The sequence below is a fragment of the Balaenoptera musculus genome, chromosome 14 (genome assembly GCF_009873245.2).
Source record: "Balaenoptera musculus isolate JJ_BM4_2016_0621 chromosome 14, mBalMus1.pri.v3, whole genome shotgun sequence".
Lineage (NCBI taxonomy): Eukaryota > Metazoa > Chordata > Mammalia > Artiodactyla > Balaenopteridae > Balaenoptera > Balaenoptera musculus.
The window spans coordinates 76250313-76263214 of NC_045798.1; the positions used below are offsets into that span (position 1 = coordinate 76250313).

Below are 12902 nucleotides of genomic sequence, written 5' to 3' on the forward strand. Positions count from 1 at the left end.
TGGAGTTTGTTCTCCATGGCTGGTCCTCCTTGTAGATCACTGGTCTCCATTAAATTTGGGCAGGTGGTCATAGAGACAGGCATTCAGCATGATGGCCAGGCTACAAAGGAAAATGTGGGCATTTGAAACGTGAACAGAGTAAATACATACTTTGTGACCACAATGTTTTTTCTATTTTTCTCAGAAGTAATTAACATTTGGGGAAATGGTTCATTAGGAAGGAAAGATTGGAAAGCAAGGTATTGATACTTCTACCACTCTGAAGGTAGATTCACTGAGATGAGAAATATTTTTGCTTTTGTCCTGTCCTACTCCTAGGATTATGATCAAGGTATTTTGGCACCTACTTATCAAATATCCAGTACAGGCTATGACCCAATAACATTTACTCAGCCTCTTTGGATCTCAGTTTTTTCATCTGTAAAACTCAAGTTTTAACTTTTGGACCATGAAAAAGATGTTTTGCACAGCATGGTGGACATGATGTGATACTGAAGAGGCTTTTTTTTGGTAGTAATAGATTACAGAAAATGCATGTTCTGACTCTTCCTCACAGAACATTATCAGATGAGTGTGTTGGAATCAGCTCCGGTTAGCTCTACTGTGGGAAGGGTGTTTGCCAAGGACTTGGATGAAGGAATTAATGCAGAGATGAAGTACACTATTGTGGATGGAGATGGTGCAGATGCATTCGACATTAACACAGATCCCAATTTCCAAGTCGGCATCATAACTGTGAAGAAGGTAATCCAACTCCTTTTTCCAAATCATTTCAATGGAGGCTTTGAATGTGTATGAAATATTAGTAAGGACTGTTATATTATTGATATGTATTGCTTCAAATTCTCTGATACACTTTCCTATCAATAAGAAAAAAGCCTCTTACTCCTTTTGTTTACATGTAAACACTGGCTGTGTCATCATTTTACAGAAAGGGTACCAAGTCATGATAAAAATGTATTATAAATATGTCACTTCGGACTTCCCTGGTGGCGCAGTGGTTAAGAATCCGCCTGCCAATGCAGGGGACACGGGTTTGAGCCCGGGTCCAGGAAAATCCCACATGCCGCGGAGCAACTAAGCCCGTGCACCACAACTACTGAGCCTGTGCTCTAGAGCCCACGAGCCGCAACTACTGAGCCTGCCTGCCACAACTACTAAAGCCCGCACACCTAGAGCCCCTGCTCCGCAACAAGAGAAGCCACCGGAAAGAGAAGCCTGTGCACTGCAATGAAGAGTAACCCCCGCTCACCGCAACTAGACAAAGACAGAGTGCAGCAACAAAGACCCAATGCAGCCAAAAATAAATAAATAAATAAATTTATTTAAAAAAAAAAAAAAATATGTCACTTCTCCTAGCTCACTACTTAGCCACTTTAAAAAACTGCTGTAGCTTAATTCCCTAATGATGTTAATGACTTAACCAATATCTGCATTTTAATAACCTCATTTTTACCACAGTATACCATAAACAACAATAAAGCTAGCTATACTATTATTATTAATCAATAAATAACATGCAGGGATTTTTAAATTGCTACTTAAAGACCTAAAGATGCTAATCAGACTTGGAAAGGTTTTATCAAACACAGCTGCTGAGTGATGTTACCACTTGGAACTCCTTCATAGTAAGGAGTTATAATAAGTTAATAAGTTTTCATGGTAAGTTAATAAGTTTTTGAATGTAAGCTATCAATTCTGTGGAATAAAGCACATATGGACATACTCAGCTGAAAGATAAAACCTAAAAATAATTGAAGTTTTAACATCCTAATAAATATATCTGATAAAATACATTAATTCAAAAAAGTATTGATTTCATCTTCCTTCTCCTCTATTTCAAATACAACTTAAAACCCAAGATATCTTAAATTATTTCTTCAACAAAGATTTGTTGAGTGCCTACCTATGTGCCAGGCACTGTTCTAGGCATTTAATGTAGCGAGTAAGTAAAACAACTGAAAACCTCTGCCCTCTTGAAGTTTACATTCTAGTAAGGGGAAGAAGACAATCAAATAGCAAGTAAGTCAATAAAGTTGTATATTAGAAAGCGATAAGTGCTATGTGGGACGGGGTGTAAAATAGAACAAAGCAAGATCAGAAGAGCCAACATGACTTCAAATTTAATTGCATGCTTGTGACTGGCCTCACAGAGAAGTGACATTTATGCAAAGCCTTGAAGTGGGCAGAGCCACAGCACAGAGCTGGGCAGGCTGACAATGCACAACCCTCGGAGGAGCCCTATAAATGACTTTCAGTGAGAACCATAAATGGCAGCCCTGTAAACAAGGGAATGGACACGGAAGTACTGAGGAAAGTGTTCCAGACAAAGGAACAGCCAGTGCAAAGACCCTGAGGTGGGACTCTGCCTGGCTTGTTTCAAGAACAGCAAGGGGGTTTATAAGGCTGGAGAGGGAGACCAGAAGGAGATGAGGTCAGAAAAGTAACAAGGGGGACAGACTGTGTTAGGACCTTGCAGGCAGATTAAGGACTTTGGGTTTTAATCTGACTAAAGTGGAGAACTGAAGGATTTTAACAGATGTGTGACATCACTGGACTTTTATTATGAAATAATTACTGTGTAAGCTGGGTTGAGAAAAGGCCATAAGGGGGCAAGAATGGAAACAGGGAGTCCAGCTGAGAGGCTATTGCAATAATCAAGGTAAGAGATGATGATGGCTTGGTCTACGGTATTGGGAATGGATGTGGTGAGAACTGGTCAGAATCTGAATATATTTTGAAAGTAGAACCAACAGGATTTCCTAACAGATTGGATGAGGATATGAAAGAAAAAGAGGAGTCGGTTGAGTGACAAAAAGAATAGAGATGGCACTAAGTGATACGGGGAAATACTGGAATTCAGTTCTGAGCACGTAACATTTGCAATGTCTATCAGACACCCAAGTGGAGATGTATAGCAGTTGTCGGTTATAGGAGTTTGGAATTTGGAGAAGAGTTCTGGACTGAAAATATAAATTTGAGAGTCATAAATGGTACTTAAAGCAAATAAAAAATAATAATATTCCAAGGGATCGAGCATAGATGGAGAAGAGGGCAGTGAAATAAATCCTGTGGCAGCCCAATGTGACGAGGTCAGGGAGAGCAAAAACAAGCAAGGAGACTGAGGAGGAGAGACCAGGGAGGCAGAAGGAAGATCAGGAGAGTCTGGTGTCCTGGAAGGTGTAAAGAAACTGTTTCCAAGAGAAGAGAGTGACTGCTCTAAGTGCTGCTGTGATAAGTGCTGCTAAAGGTCATATAAAAACACTGAAAATTAATCACAGACTTTAGGAACAGGGAGGTCATTGATGACCCTGACAAAAGCAACAAAGTCATAACTTAGAATGTGGCACAAGTTAATGTGTTAATAATAACTTTATTCTATGCTGTTCCATAGAGTTGAATTAACACTGCTTTAGAAGGGAAGAAGGGAGAGTTCACATGTTTGTCCTTATTTATTTAATGTGCAATCAAGTACAGCAAAAGAACAGATATATCCAGCATTCCTCCAACCAGAAATCTTTATAACCAGCACACAATGACCTCAAAACAGTGCAAAATGCTGACATTAACTTTGGAACCATCATATAAATCTGGATGTAATTTAAATATTGTAGTTTATTTTACTCATATTCTTTGAGAACTAATAATACATTATAAAAGGTGACTAGAATAATAATACCAAGTTGTTGTATGACGTAAGATTAAGAACACTCCCCTATTATGTGGCATGCCTCAAGCTAAAAATTAATAATACATTGCCTATCATGACTGGTAACTATAAACAAGGTAAAAGCTCAAAGTTTGGGATAATTATTATCTCTTTAAAGCAAAATTTATCTTTAAAGAATTAAGCAATCAGAAAAAGAGCTTTTGAGGTTCTCAATATATTTTAAATTTTATTTTATATCTTAAATAATATATAATTCTAAATAATAAAATAATATTATGTCCAATTATTAGAATATATCTTAGACCTTACTATAAGCCATTAATTTAAAAAATATTAACTATTATAATTTTGTATATGATGAGATTGGTTAGGGTGGTATGGCCATAGACTGTATCTGAAAGGAACCTCAAAATGTCGTTTCTCCAGCTCCCTTACCTGGAAAAAAGATTAAACCTCGTAAGACAGAACACTGTCTTTCACTGTCATTGCTAAAACTATATCCATGTTCAATCAAAACATGTATCAACTTTGCCAAGGTCATTTGGATTTCTCTTCTGAACTTATGAGGTGCCAGAAAATGGAATTAAGAAACAGGTCAATAAGTTGAGTAGATGGACAAGTCAAATATAATAAATACTTTAGAGGCTATTGACTGCTAAATCTATACCTTTGGAACAACATTCACTCAGATGCTTGATCCACACCCATCCTCCTACTTTGTCATTAATAATGTCATGTAAAATTGAAAGAAATGTTCTGCTTTTGATTTATTTCCCTTAGGCCTATTATTTGTCTAAAAAAGCACACACTTTTTCAAAAGGAGAAATTAAGTTGAATTGATAGAATTGGGTCTTCATAAAACCACACTGATTACTACCCAGTACCTTGGGTCTTTTTTGGCTTTTAAGTAATCAATCAATTGATTTTCAGTCTCTTAATTTAAATGCTTTTCAAAGATAACTTGAAACATACAATTTTCAGAATGTTCTTTATTCTATATGAGCATGATCTTATATCTTCAGCATGTCTTCCATCTTCCAGCATACAATAAACAATTGTTTCAAGTCCACTCTCCTCTTAGGCAGGCCACAAAGCAGAAAACTTTTGAATTTCATCAAACCTAAGGTGCCATGAATTCTCATCACTGTCTTATTTTTAATTTTTTTTAACTTCTTTATTGGAGTATAATTGCTTTGCAATGGTGTGTTCGTTTCTGCTGTATAACAAACTGAATCAGCTATACGTATACATATATCCCCATATACCCTCCCTCTTTCGTCTACCTCCAATCTCCCTATCCCACCCCTCTAGGTGGTCACAATGCACCCAGCTGATCTCCCTGTGCTATGCGGCTGCTTCCCACTAGCTATCTATTTTACATTCGGTAGTGTATATATGTCCATGCCACTCTCTCACTTCGTTGCAGCTTACCCTTCCCCCTTCCCATGTCCCCAAGTCCATTCTCTACGTCTGCGTCTTTATTCCTGTCTTGCCTCTAGGTTCTTCAGAACCATTTTTTTTTGTACATTCCACGTGTATGTGTTAGCATACGGTATTTGTTTTTCTCTTTCTGACTTACTTCACTCAGTATGACAGACTCTAGGTCCATCCACCTCACTACAAATAACTCAATTTCGTTTCTTTTTTATGCCTAAGTAATATTCCATTGTATATATGTGGCACATCTTCTTTATCCATTCATCTGTCAATGGACGCTTAGGTTGCTTTCATGTCCTGGTTATTGTAAATAGTGCTGCAATGAACTGTGGTACATGACTCTTTTTGAATTATGCTTTTCTCCAGGTATATGCCCAGTAGTGAGATTGCTGGGTCGTATGGCAGTTCTATTTTTAGTTTTTTAAGGAACCACCATACTGTTCTCCACAGTAGCTGTATCAATTTACATTCCCACCAACAGTGCAAGAGGGTTCCCTTTTCTCCACACCCTCTCCAGCATTTATTGTTTGTAGATTTTTTGATGCTGGCCATTCTGACTGGTGTGAGGTGATACCTCATTGTAGTTTTGATTTGCATTTCTCTAATGATTAGTGATGTTGAGCATCCTTTCATGTGTTTGTTGGCAATGTGTATATCTTCTTTGGACAAATGTCTATTTAGGTCTTCTGCCCATTTTTGGATTGGGTTGTTTTTTTTGATAGTGAGCTGCGTGAGCTGCCTGTATATTTTGGAGATTAATCCTTTGTCAGTTGCTTCATTTGCAAATATTTTCTCCCATTCTGAGGTTTCTCTTTTTGTCTTGTTTATGCTTTCCTTTGCTGTGCAAAAGCTTTTAAGTTTCATTAGGACCAATTTGTTTATTTTTATTTTTATTTCCATTTCTCTAGGAGGTGGGTCAAAAAGGATCTTGCTGTGATTTATGTCATGGAGTGTTCTGCCTATGTTTTCCTCTAAGAGTTTGATAGTGTCTAGCCTTACATATAGGTCTTTAATTCATTTTGAGTTTATTTTTCTCTATGGTGTTACGGAGTGCTCTAATTTCATTCTTTTAAATGTAGCTGTCCAGTTTTCCCAGCACCACTTATTGAAGAGGCTGTCTTTTCTCCATTGTATATTCTTGCCTCCTTTATCAAAGCTAAGGTGAAGATATGTGTGTGGGTTTATCTCTGGGCTTTCTATCCTGTTCCACTGATCTATATTTCTGTTTTTGTGCCAGTACCATACTGTCTTGATTACTGTAGCTTTGTAGTACATTCTGAACTCCAGGAGTCTGACTCCTCCAGCTCCATTTTTCTTTCTCAAGATTGCTTTGGCTATTCAGAGTCTTTTGTGTTTCCATAGAAATTGTGAAATTTTTTGTTCTAGTTCTGTGAAAAATGCCACTGGTAGTTTGATAGGGATTGCATTGAATCTGTAGATTGCTTTGGGTAATATAGTCCTTTTCACAATGCTGATTCTTCCAATCAAAGAACATGGTATATCTCTCCATCTTTCTGTATCATCTTTAATTTCCTTCATCAGTATCTTATAGTTTTCTGCATACAGGTCTTTTGTCTCCTTAGGTAGGCTTATTCCAAGGTGTTTTATTCTTTTTGTTGCAATGGTAAATGGGAGTGTTTCCTTCATTTCTCTTTCAGATTTTTCATCATTAGTGTATAGGAATGCAAGAGATTTCTGTGCATTAATTTTGTATCCTGCTACTTTACCAAATTCACTGATTAGCTCTAGTAGTTTTCTGGGAGGATCTTTAGGATTCTCTATGTATAGTATCAAGTCATCTGCAAACAGTGACAGCTTTACTTCTTCTTTTCCGATTTGGATTCCTTTTATTTCTTTTTCTTCTCTGACTGCTGTGGCTAAAACTTCCAAAACTATGTTGAATAACAGCAGTGAGAGTGGGCAACCTTGTCTTGTTCCTGATTTTAGTGGAAATGGTTTCAGTTTTTCACCATTGAGAACGATGTTGGCTGTGGGTTTGTCATATATGACCTTTATTATGTTGAAGTAAGTTTCCTCTATGCCTACTTTCTAGAGAGTTTTGATCATAAATGGGTGTTGAATTTTGTCGAAAGCTTTTTCTGCATCTATTGAGATGATCATATGGTTTTTATTCTTCAATTTGTTAATATGGTGTATCACATTGACTGATTTACGTATACTGTAGAATCCTTGCATGATCAAGTGGGATAAACCCCACTTGATCATGGCGTATGATCCTTTTAATGTGCTGTTGGATTCTGTTTGCTAGTATTTTGTTGAGAATTTTTGCATCTATGTTCATCAGTGGTATTGGTCTGTAGTTTTCTTTTTTTGTGACATCTTTGTCTGGTTTTGGTATCAGGGTGATGGTGGCCTCGTAGAATGAGTTTGGGAGTGTTCCTCCCTCTGCTATATTTCGGAAGAGTTTGAGAAGGATAGGTGTTAGCTCTTCTCTACATGTTTGATAGAATTTGCCTGTGAAGCCATCTGGTCCTGGGCTTTTTTTGTTGGAAGATTTTTAACCACAGTTTCAATTTCAGTGCTTGTGACTGGTCTGTTTATATTTTCTATTTCTTCCTGGTTCAGTCTCAGAAGGTTGTGCTTTTCTAAGTATTTGTCCATTTCTTCCAGGTTGTCCATTTTATTGTCATATACTTGCTTGTAGTAATCTTTCATGTTCCTTTGTATTTCTGCAGTGTCAATTGTTACTTCTTCTGTTTCATTCTATTGATTTGAGTCTTTTCCCTTTTTCCTTGATGAGTCTGGCTAATGGTTTATCAATTCTGTTTACCTTCTCAAAGAACCAGCTTTTAGTTTTATTGTTCTTTGCTACCATTTCCTCCATTTCCTTTTCATTTATTTCTGTTCTGATCTTTATGATTTCTTTCCTTCTGCTAACTTTGGGGTTATTTTGTTCTTCTTTCTCCAATTGCTTTAGGTGTCAGTTTAGGTTGTTTATTTGAGTTTTTTCTTGTTTCTTGAGATAGGACTGTATTGCTATAAACTTTGCTCTTAGAACTGCTTTTTCTGCATCCCATAGGTTTTGGGTCATGGTGTTTTCATTGTCATTTGTGTCTAGGTATTTTTTGATCTCCTCTTTGATTTCTTCAGTGATCTCTTGGTTATTTAGTAGTGTACTGTTTAGCCTCCAATGTGTTTGCATGTTTTACAGTTTTTTTCCTTTAACTGATATCTAATCTTATAGCGCTGTGGTAAGAAAAGATACTTGATACGATTTCAATTTTCTTAAATTTGCCAAGGCTTGATTTGTGAACCAAGATATGATCTACCCTGGAGAACGTTCCATGAGCACTTTAGAAGAAAGGGTATTCTGTTGTTTTTGGATGAAATGTCCTATAAATATCAATTAAATCCATCTTGTTTAATGTGTCACTTAAAGCTTGTGTTTCCTTATTTATTTTCATTTTGGATGATCTGTCCGTTGGTGAAAGTGGGGTGTTAAAGTCCCCTACTATGACTATTACTGTCAATTTCCCCTTTTATGGCTGGTACCATTTGCCTTATGTATTGAGGTGCTCCTATGCAGGGTGCATAAATATTTACAATTGTTATATCTTCTTCTTGAATTGATCCCTTGATCATTATGTGGTGTCCTTCTTTGTCTCTTGTAATAAACAATTTTTATTTTAAAGACTATTTTGTCTGATATAAGAATTGCTATTCCAGCTTTCTTTTGATTTCCATTTGCATGGAATATCTTTTTCCATCCCCTCACTTTCAGTCTGTATGTGTCCCTGGGTCTGAAGTGGGTCTCTTGTAGACAGCATATATATGGGTCTTGATTTTGTATCCATTCAGCCAGTCTACGTCTTTTGGTGGGAGCATTTAATCCATTTACATTCAAGGTAATTATCGATATGTTTGTTCCTATTACCATTTTCTTAATTGTTTTGGGTTTGTTATTGTAGGTCTTCTCCTTCTCTCGTGTTTCCTGCCTAGAGAAGTTCCTTTAGCATTTGTTGTGAAGCTGGTTTGGTGGTGCTGAATTCTCTTAGCTTTTGCTTGTCTGTAAAGGTTTTAACTTCTCCGTTGAATCTGAATGAGATCCTTGCTGGGTAGAGTAATCCTGGTTGTAGGTTTTTCCCTTTCATCACTTTAAATATGTCCTGCCACTCCTTTCTGGCTTGCAGAGTTTCTGCTGAAAGATCAGCTGTTAACCTCATGGGGATTCCCTTGTATGTTATTTGTTGCTTTTCCCTTGCTGCTTTTAATATTTTTTTCTTTGTATTTAATGTTTGATAGTTTGATTAATATGTGTCTTGGCGTGGTTCTCCTTGGATTTATCCTTTATGGGACTCTGTGCTTCCTGGACTTGACTATTTCCTTTCCCATATTAGGGAAGTTTTCAACTATAATCTCTTCAAATATTTTCTCAGACCCTTTCTTTTTCTCTTCTTCTTCTGGGACCCCTATAATTTGAATGTTGGTGTGTTTAATGTTGTCCCAGAGGTCTCTGAGACCGTCCTCAATTCTTTTCATTCGTTTTTCTTTACTCTGCTCTGCGGTAGTTATTTCCACTATCTTATCTTCCAGGTCACTTATCCGTCCTTCTGCCTCAGTTATTCTGCTACTGATTCCTTCTAGAAAATTTTTAATTTCATTTATTGTGTTGTTCATCAGTTTGTTTGCTCTTTAGTTCTTCTAGGTCCTTGTTAAACGTTTCTTGTATTTTCTCCATTCTATTTCCAAGATTTTGGATCATCTTTACTATCATTACTCTGAATTCTTTTTCAGGTAGACTGCCTATTTCCTCTTCATTTGTTTGGTCTGGTGGGTTTTTACCTTGCTCCTTCATGTGATGTGTATTTCTTTGTCTTCTCATTTTGCTTAACTTACTGTGTTTGGGGTCTCCTTTTCACAGGCTGCAAGTTCGTAGTTCCCATTGTTTTGGGTTCTGCCCTCACTGGGTATGATTGGTTCAGTGGGTTGTGTAGGTTTCCTGGTGGAGGGACTGGTGCCTGTGTTCTGATGGATGAGGCTGGATCTTCTCTTTCTGGTGGGCAGGACCGCGTCCAGTGGTATGTTTTGGGGTGTCTGTGAACTTACTATGATTTTAGGCAGCCTCTATGATAATGGGTGGGGTTGTGTTCCTGTCTTGCTAGTTGTTTGGCATAGGGTGTCCAGCACTGGAGATTGCTGGTCACTGAGTGGAGTGGGTCTTAGCGTTGAGATGTAGATCTCTGGGAGAGCTCTCGCCAATTGATATTATATGGGGTCAGTAGGTCTCTGGTGGACCAATGTCCTGAACTCGGTTCTCCCACCTCAGAGGCTCAGGCCTGACACCTGGCCGGAGCACCAAGACCCTGTCACCCACACGGCTCAGAAGAAAAGGGAGAAAATAAAAAAATAATAAAGAAAGAAAATAATAAAATAAAGTTATTAACATAAAAAATTTAAAAATACATATTATTAAAATAAAAAAGTAATTTATAAAAAAAAAAAAAGAAGAGAGCAATCAAAACAATAAACAAATCCACCAATGGTAACAAGCACTAAAAACGACACTAATAATAAACAGACAGATAGAACCCTAGGACAAATGGTAAAAGTAAACCTATACAGACAAAATCACACAAAGAAGTATACACATACACACTCCCAAAAAGAGAAAAAGGGAAAAAAATATATATGTATATATATATAAAAAAAAGGAAGAGAGCCACCAAATCAATAAACAAATCTACCAGTGATAATAAGCTCTAAATACTAAACTAGGTAAACATAAAACTAGAAACAAATTAGATGCAGAAAGCAAACCCCAAGTCTACAGTTGCTCCCAACGTCCACCGCCTCAGTTTTGGGATGATTCGTTGTCTATTCAGGTATTCCACAGATGCAGGGTACATCAAGTTGACTGTGGAGGTTTAATGCGCTGCTCCTGAAGCTGCACAGAGAGATTTCCCTTTCTCATCTTCGTTCGCACAGCTCCTGGGGTTCAGCTTTGGATTTGGCCTCGCCTCTGCACGTAGGTCACCCTCTGGCATCTGTTCTTCACCCAGACAGGAGCGGGTTAAAGGAGTAGTTGATTCAGGGGCTCTGGCTCACTCGGGCTGGGGGGAGGGAGGGGTATGGAATGCGGGGCGAGCCTGCGGAGGCAGAAGCCAAAATGTTGCAACAGCCTGAGGCGCCTTGTGTTCTCCCGGGGAAGCTGTCCCTGGATCGTGGGACCCTGGCAGTGGCGGGCTGCACAGACTCCTGGGAGAGGAGGTGTGGAGAGTGACCTGTGCTTGCACACAGGCTTCTTGGTGGCTGCACCAGCAGCGTTAGCATTCCATGCCCATCTCTGGGGTCCAAGCTGATAGCCACGGCTTGCGCCCATCTCTGGAGCTCATTTAGGCGGTGCTCTGAATCCCCTCTCCTCACGCACCCCAAAACAATGGTCTCTTGCCTCTTTGGCAGGTCCAGACTTTTTCCCGGACTCCCTCCCAGCTAGCTGTGGCGCACTAGCCCCCTTCAGGCTGTGTTCACGCAGCCAACCCCAGTCCTGTCCCTGGAATCTGACCTCTGAAGCCTGAGCCTCAGCTCCCAGCCCCCACCCGCCCCGGCAGGTGAGCAGACAAGCCTCTCAGGCTGGTGAGTGCCGGTCGGCACTGATCCTCTGTGCGGGAATCTCTCCACTTTGCTCTCTGCACCCCTGTTGCTGCACTCTCCTCTGTGGCTCCGAAGCTTCCCTCCACACCCACCCCCCGTCTCCACCAGTGAACGGGCTTCCTAGTGTGTGCAAACTTTTCCTCCTTCACAGCTCCCTCCCAGAGGTGCAGGTCCCATCCCTATTCTTTTGTCTCTGTTTGTCCTTTTTTCTTTTGCCCTACCAAGGTACGTGGGGAGTTTCTTGCCTTTTGGGAAGTCTGAGGTTTTCTGCCAGCATTCAGCAGGTGTTCTGTAGGAGTTGTTCCACATGTAGATATATTTTTGATGTATTTGTGAGGAGGAAAGTGATCTCCATGTCTTACTCCTCTGCCATCTTGAAGGTCCTCCCTGACACAGTCTTCATCACTGTTTTATATATCACTTAAAACACACACACACACAAAAACCTCCTGCTAATTTGAATGATACAATGCCTTCTCATTCCTTTGTTTGTAGTTACTGGAAAAGCCCTTGCAGACACAGATGTATTTGCTTCACTAATATCAGATTTATTCCCTGCTATTGTTTCCATACCATTTTACCTACACAGCAACTTTTGTTTCAATGTTGAATCATAATACAATCTTTCTGAAGACATTTTAGAAGGCAGTAAAGTTCAACACATGTATTACCAACAAGTGCAGAACTCAACCGAAGTACAGCATGAACGACTTTGACCAGGTTTGGCTAGCACAAATGGTGACAACTACATCCTACCTCTCGTTGGGCCTACAGCAATTATAAGATGCTATCAATTGGAGAAGCAACCCTATTTCCAAAATGTCAAAATACAAAAAAATGTGTACCTTTAAATCATTGAAATATGGCAACGTAAAGTCTGTATATATCATCATTCAACTAGTATCAATACATGTTAATACACTGAAAAACTTCTGCACTACTCAATGTAACAACATGTTTGGGTTTTAGGCCCTCCCTAGGTACTGGGGAATAAAAATCTGACTAAATCATAATCTTTGCCCTTTAGTATCATGAAGGCAACCAACACAGAAAGAAATATTTATAATACAAAATAAGAAGAGCCATAATGGAAGTAAGACAAAGTGCTATGGGAAAAGAAGAGGGAATGATTAATGCTGCTTAGGGGAACTGCATTACTATTTTGTAACATAATTTTCATTAC

General features: G+C 38.8%; 1 protein-coding gene across 1 annotated transcript in view; it reads left to right on the plus strand.

The window, feature by feature from the left end:
• The window catches only part of CDH20 (cadherin 20), a 200679-nt gene that overhangs the window by 154764 nt on the left and 33013 nt on the right, over window positions 1–12902 (plus strand). The window contains exon 6 of the mRNA XM_036874127.1: window positions 557–744. Coding sequence (XP_036730022.1) covers window positions 557–744 — 188 coding nt within the window. The remainder of the gene's footprint in view (window positions 1–556; window positions 745–12902) is intronic.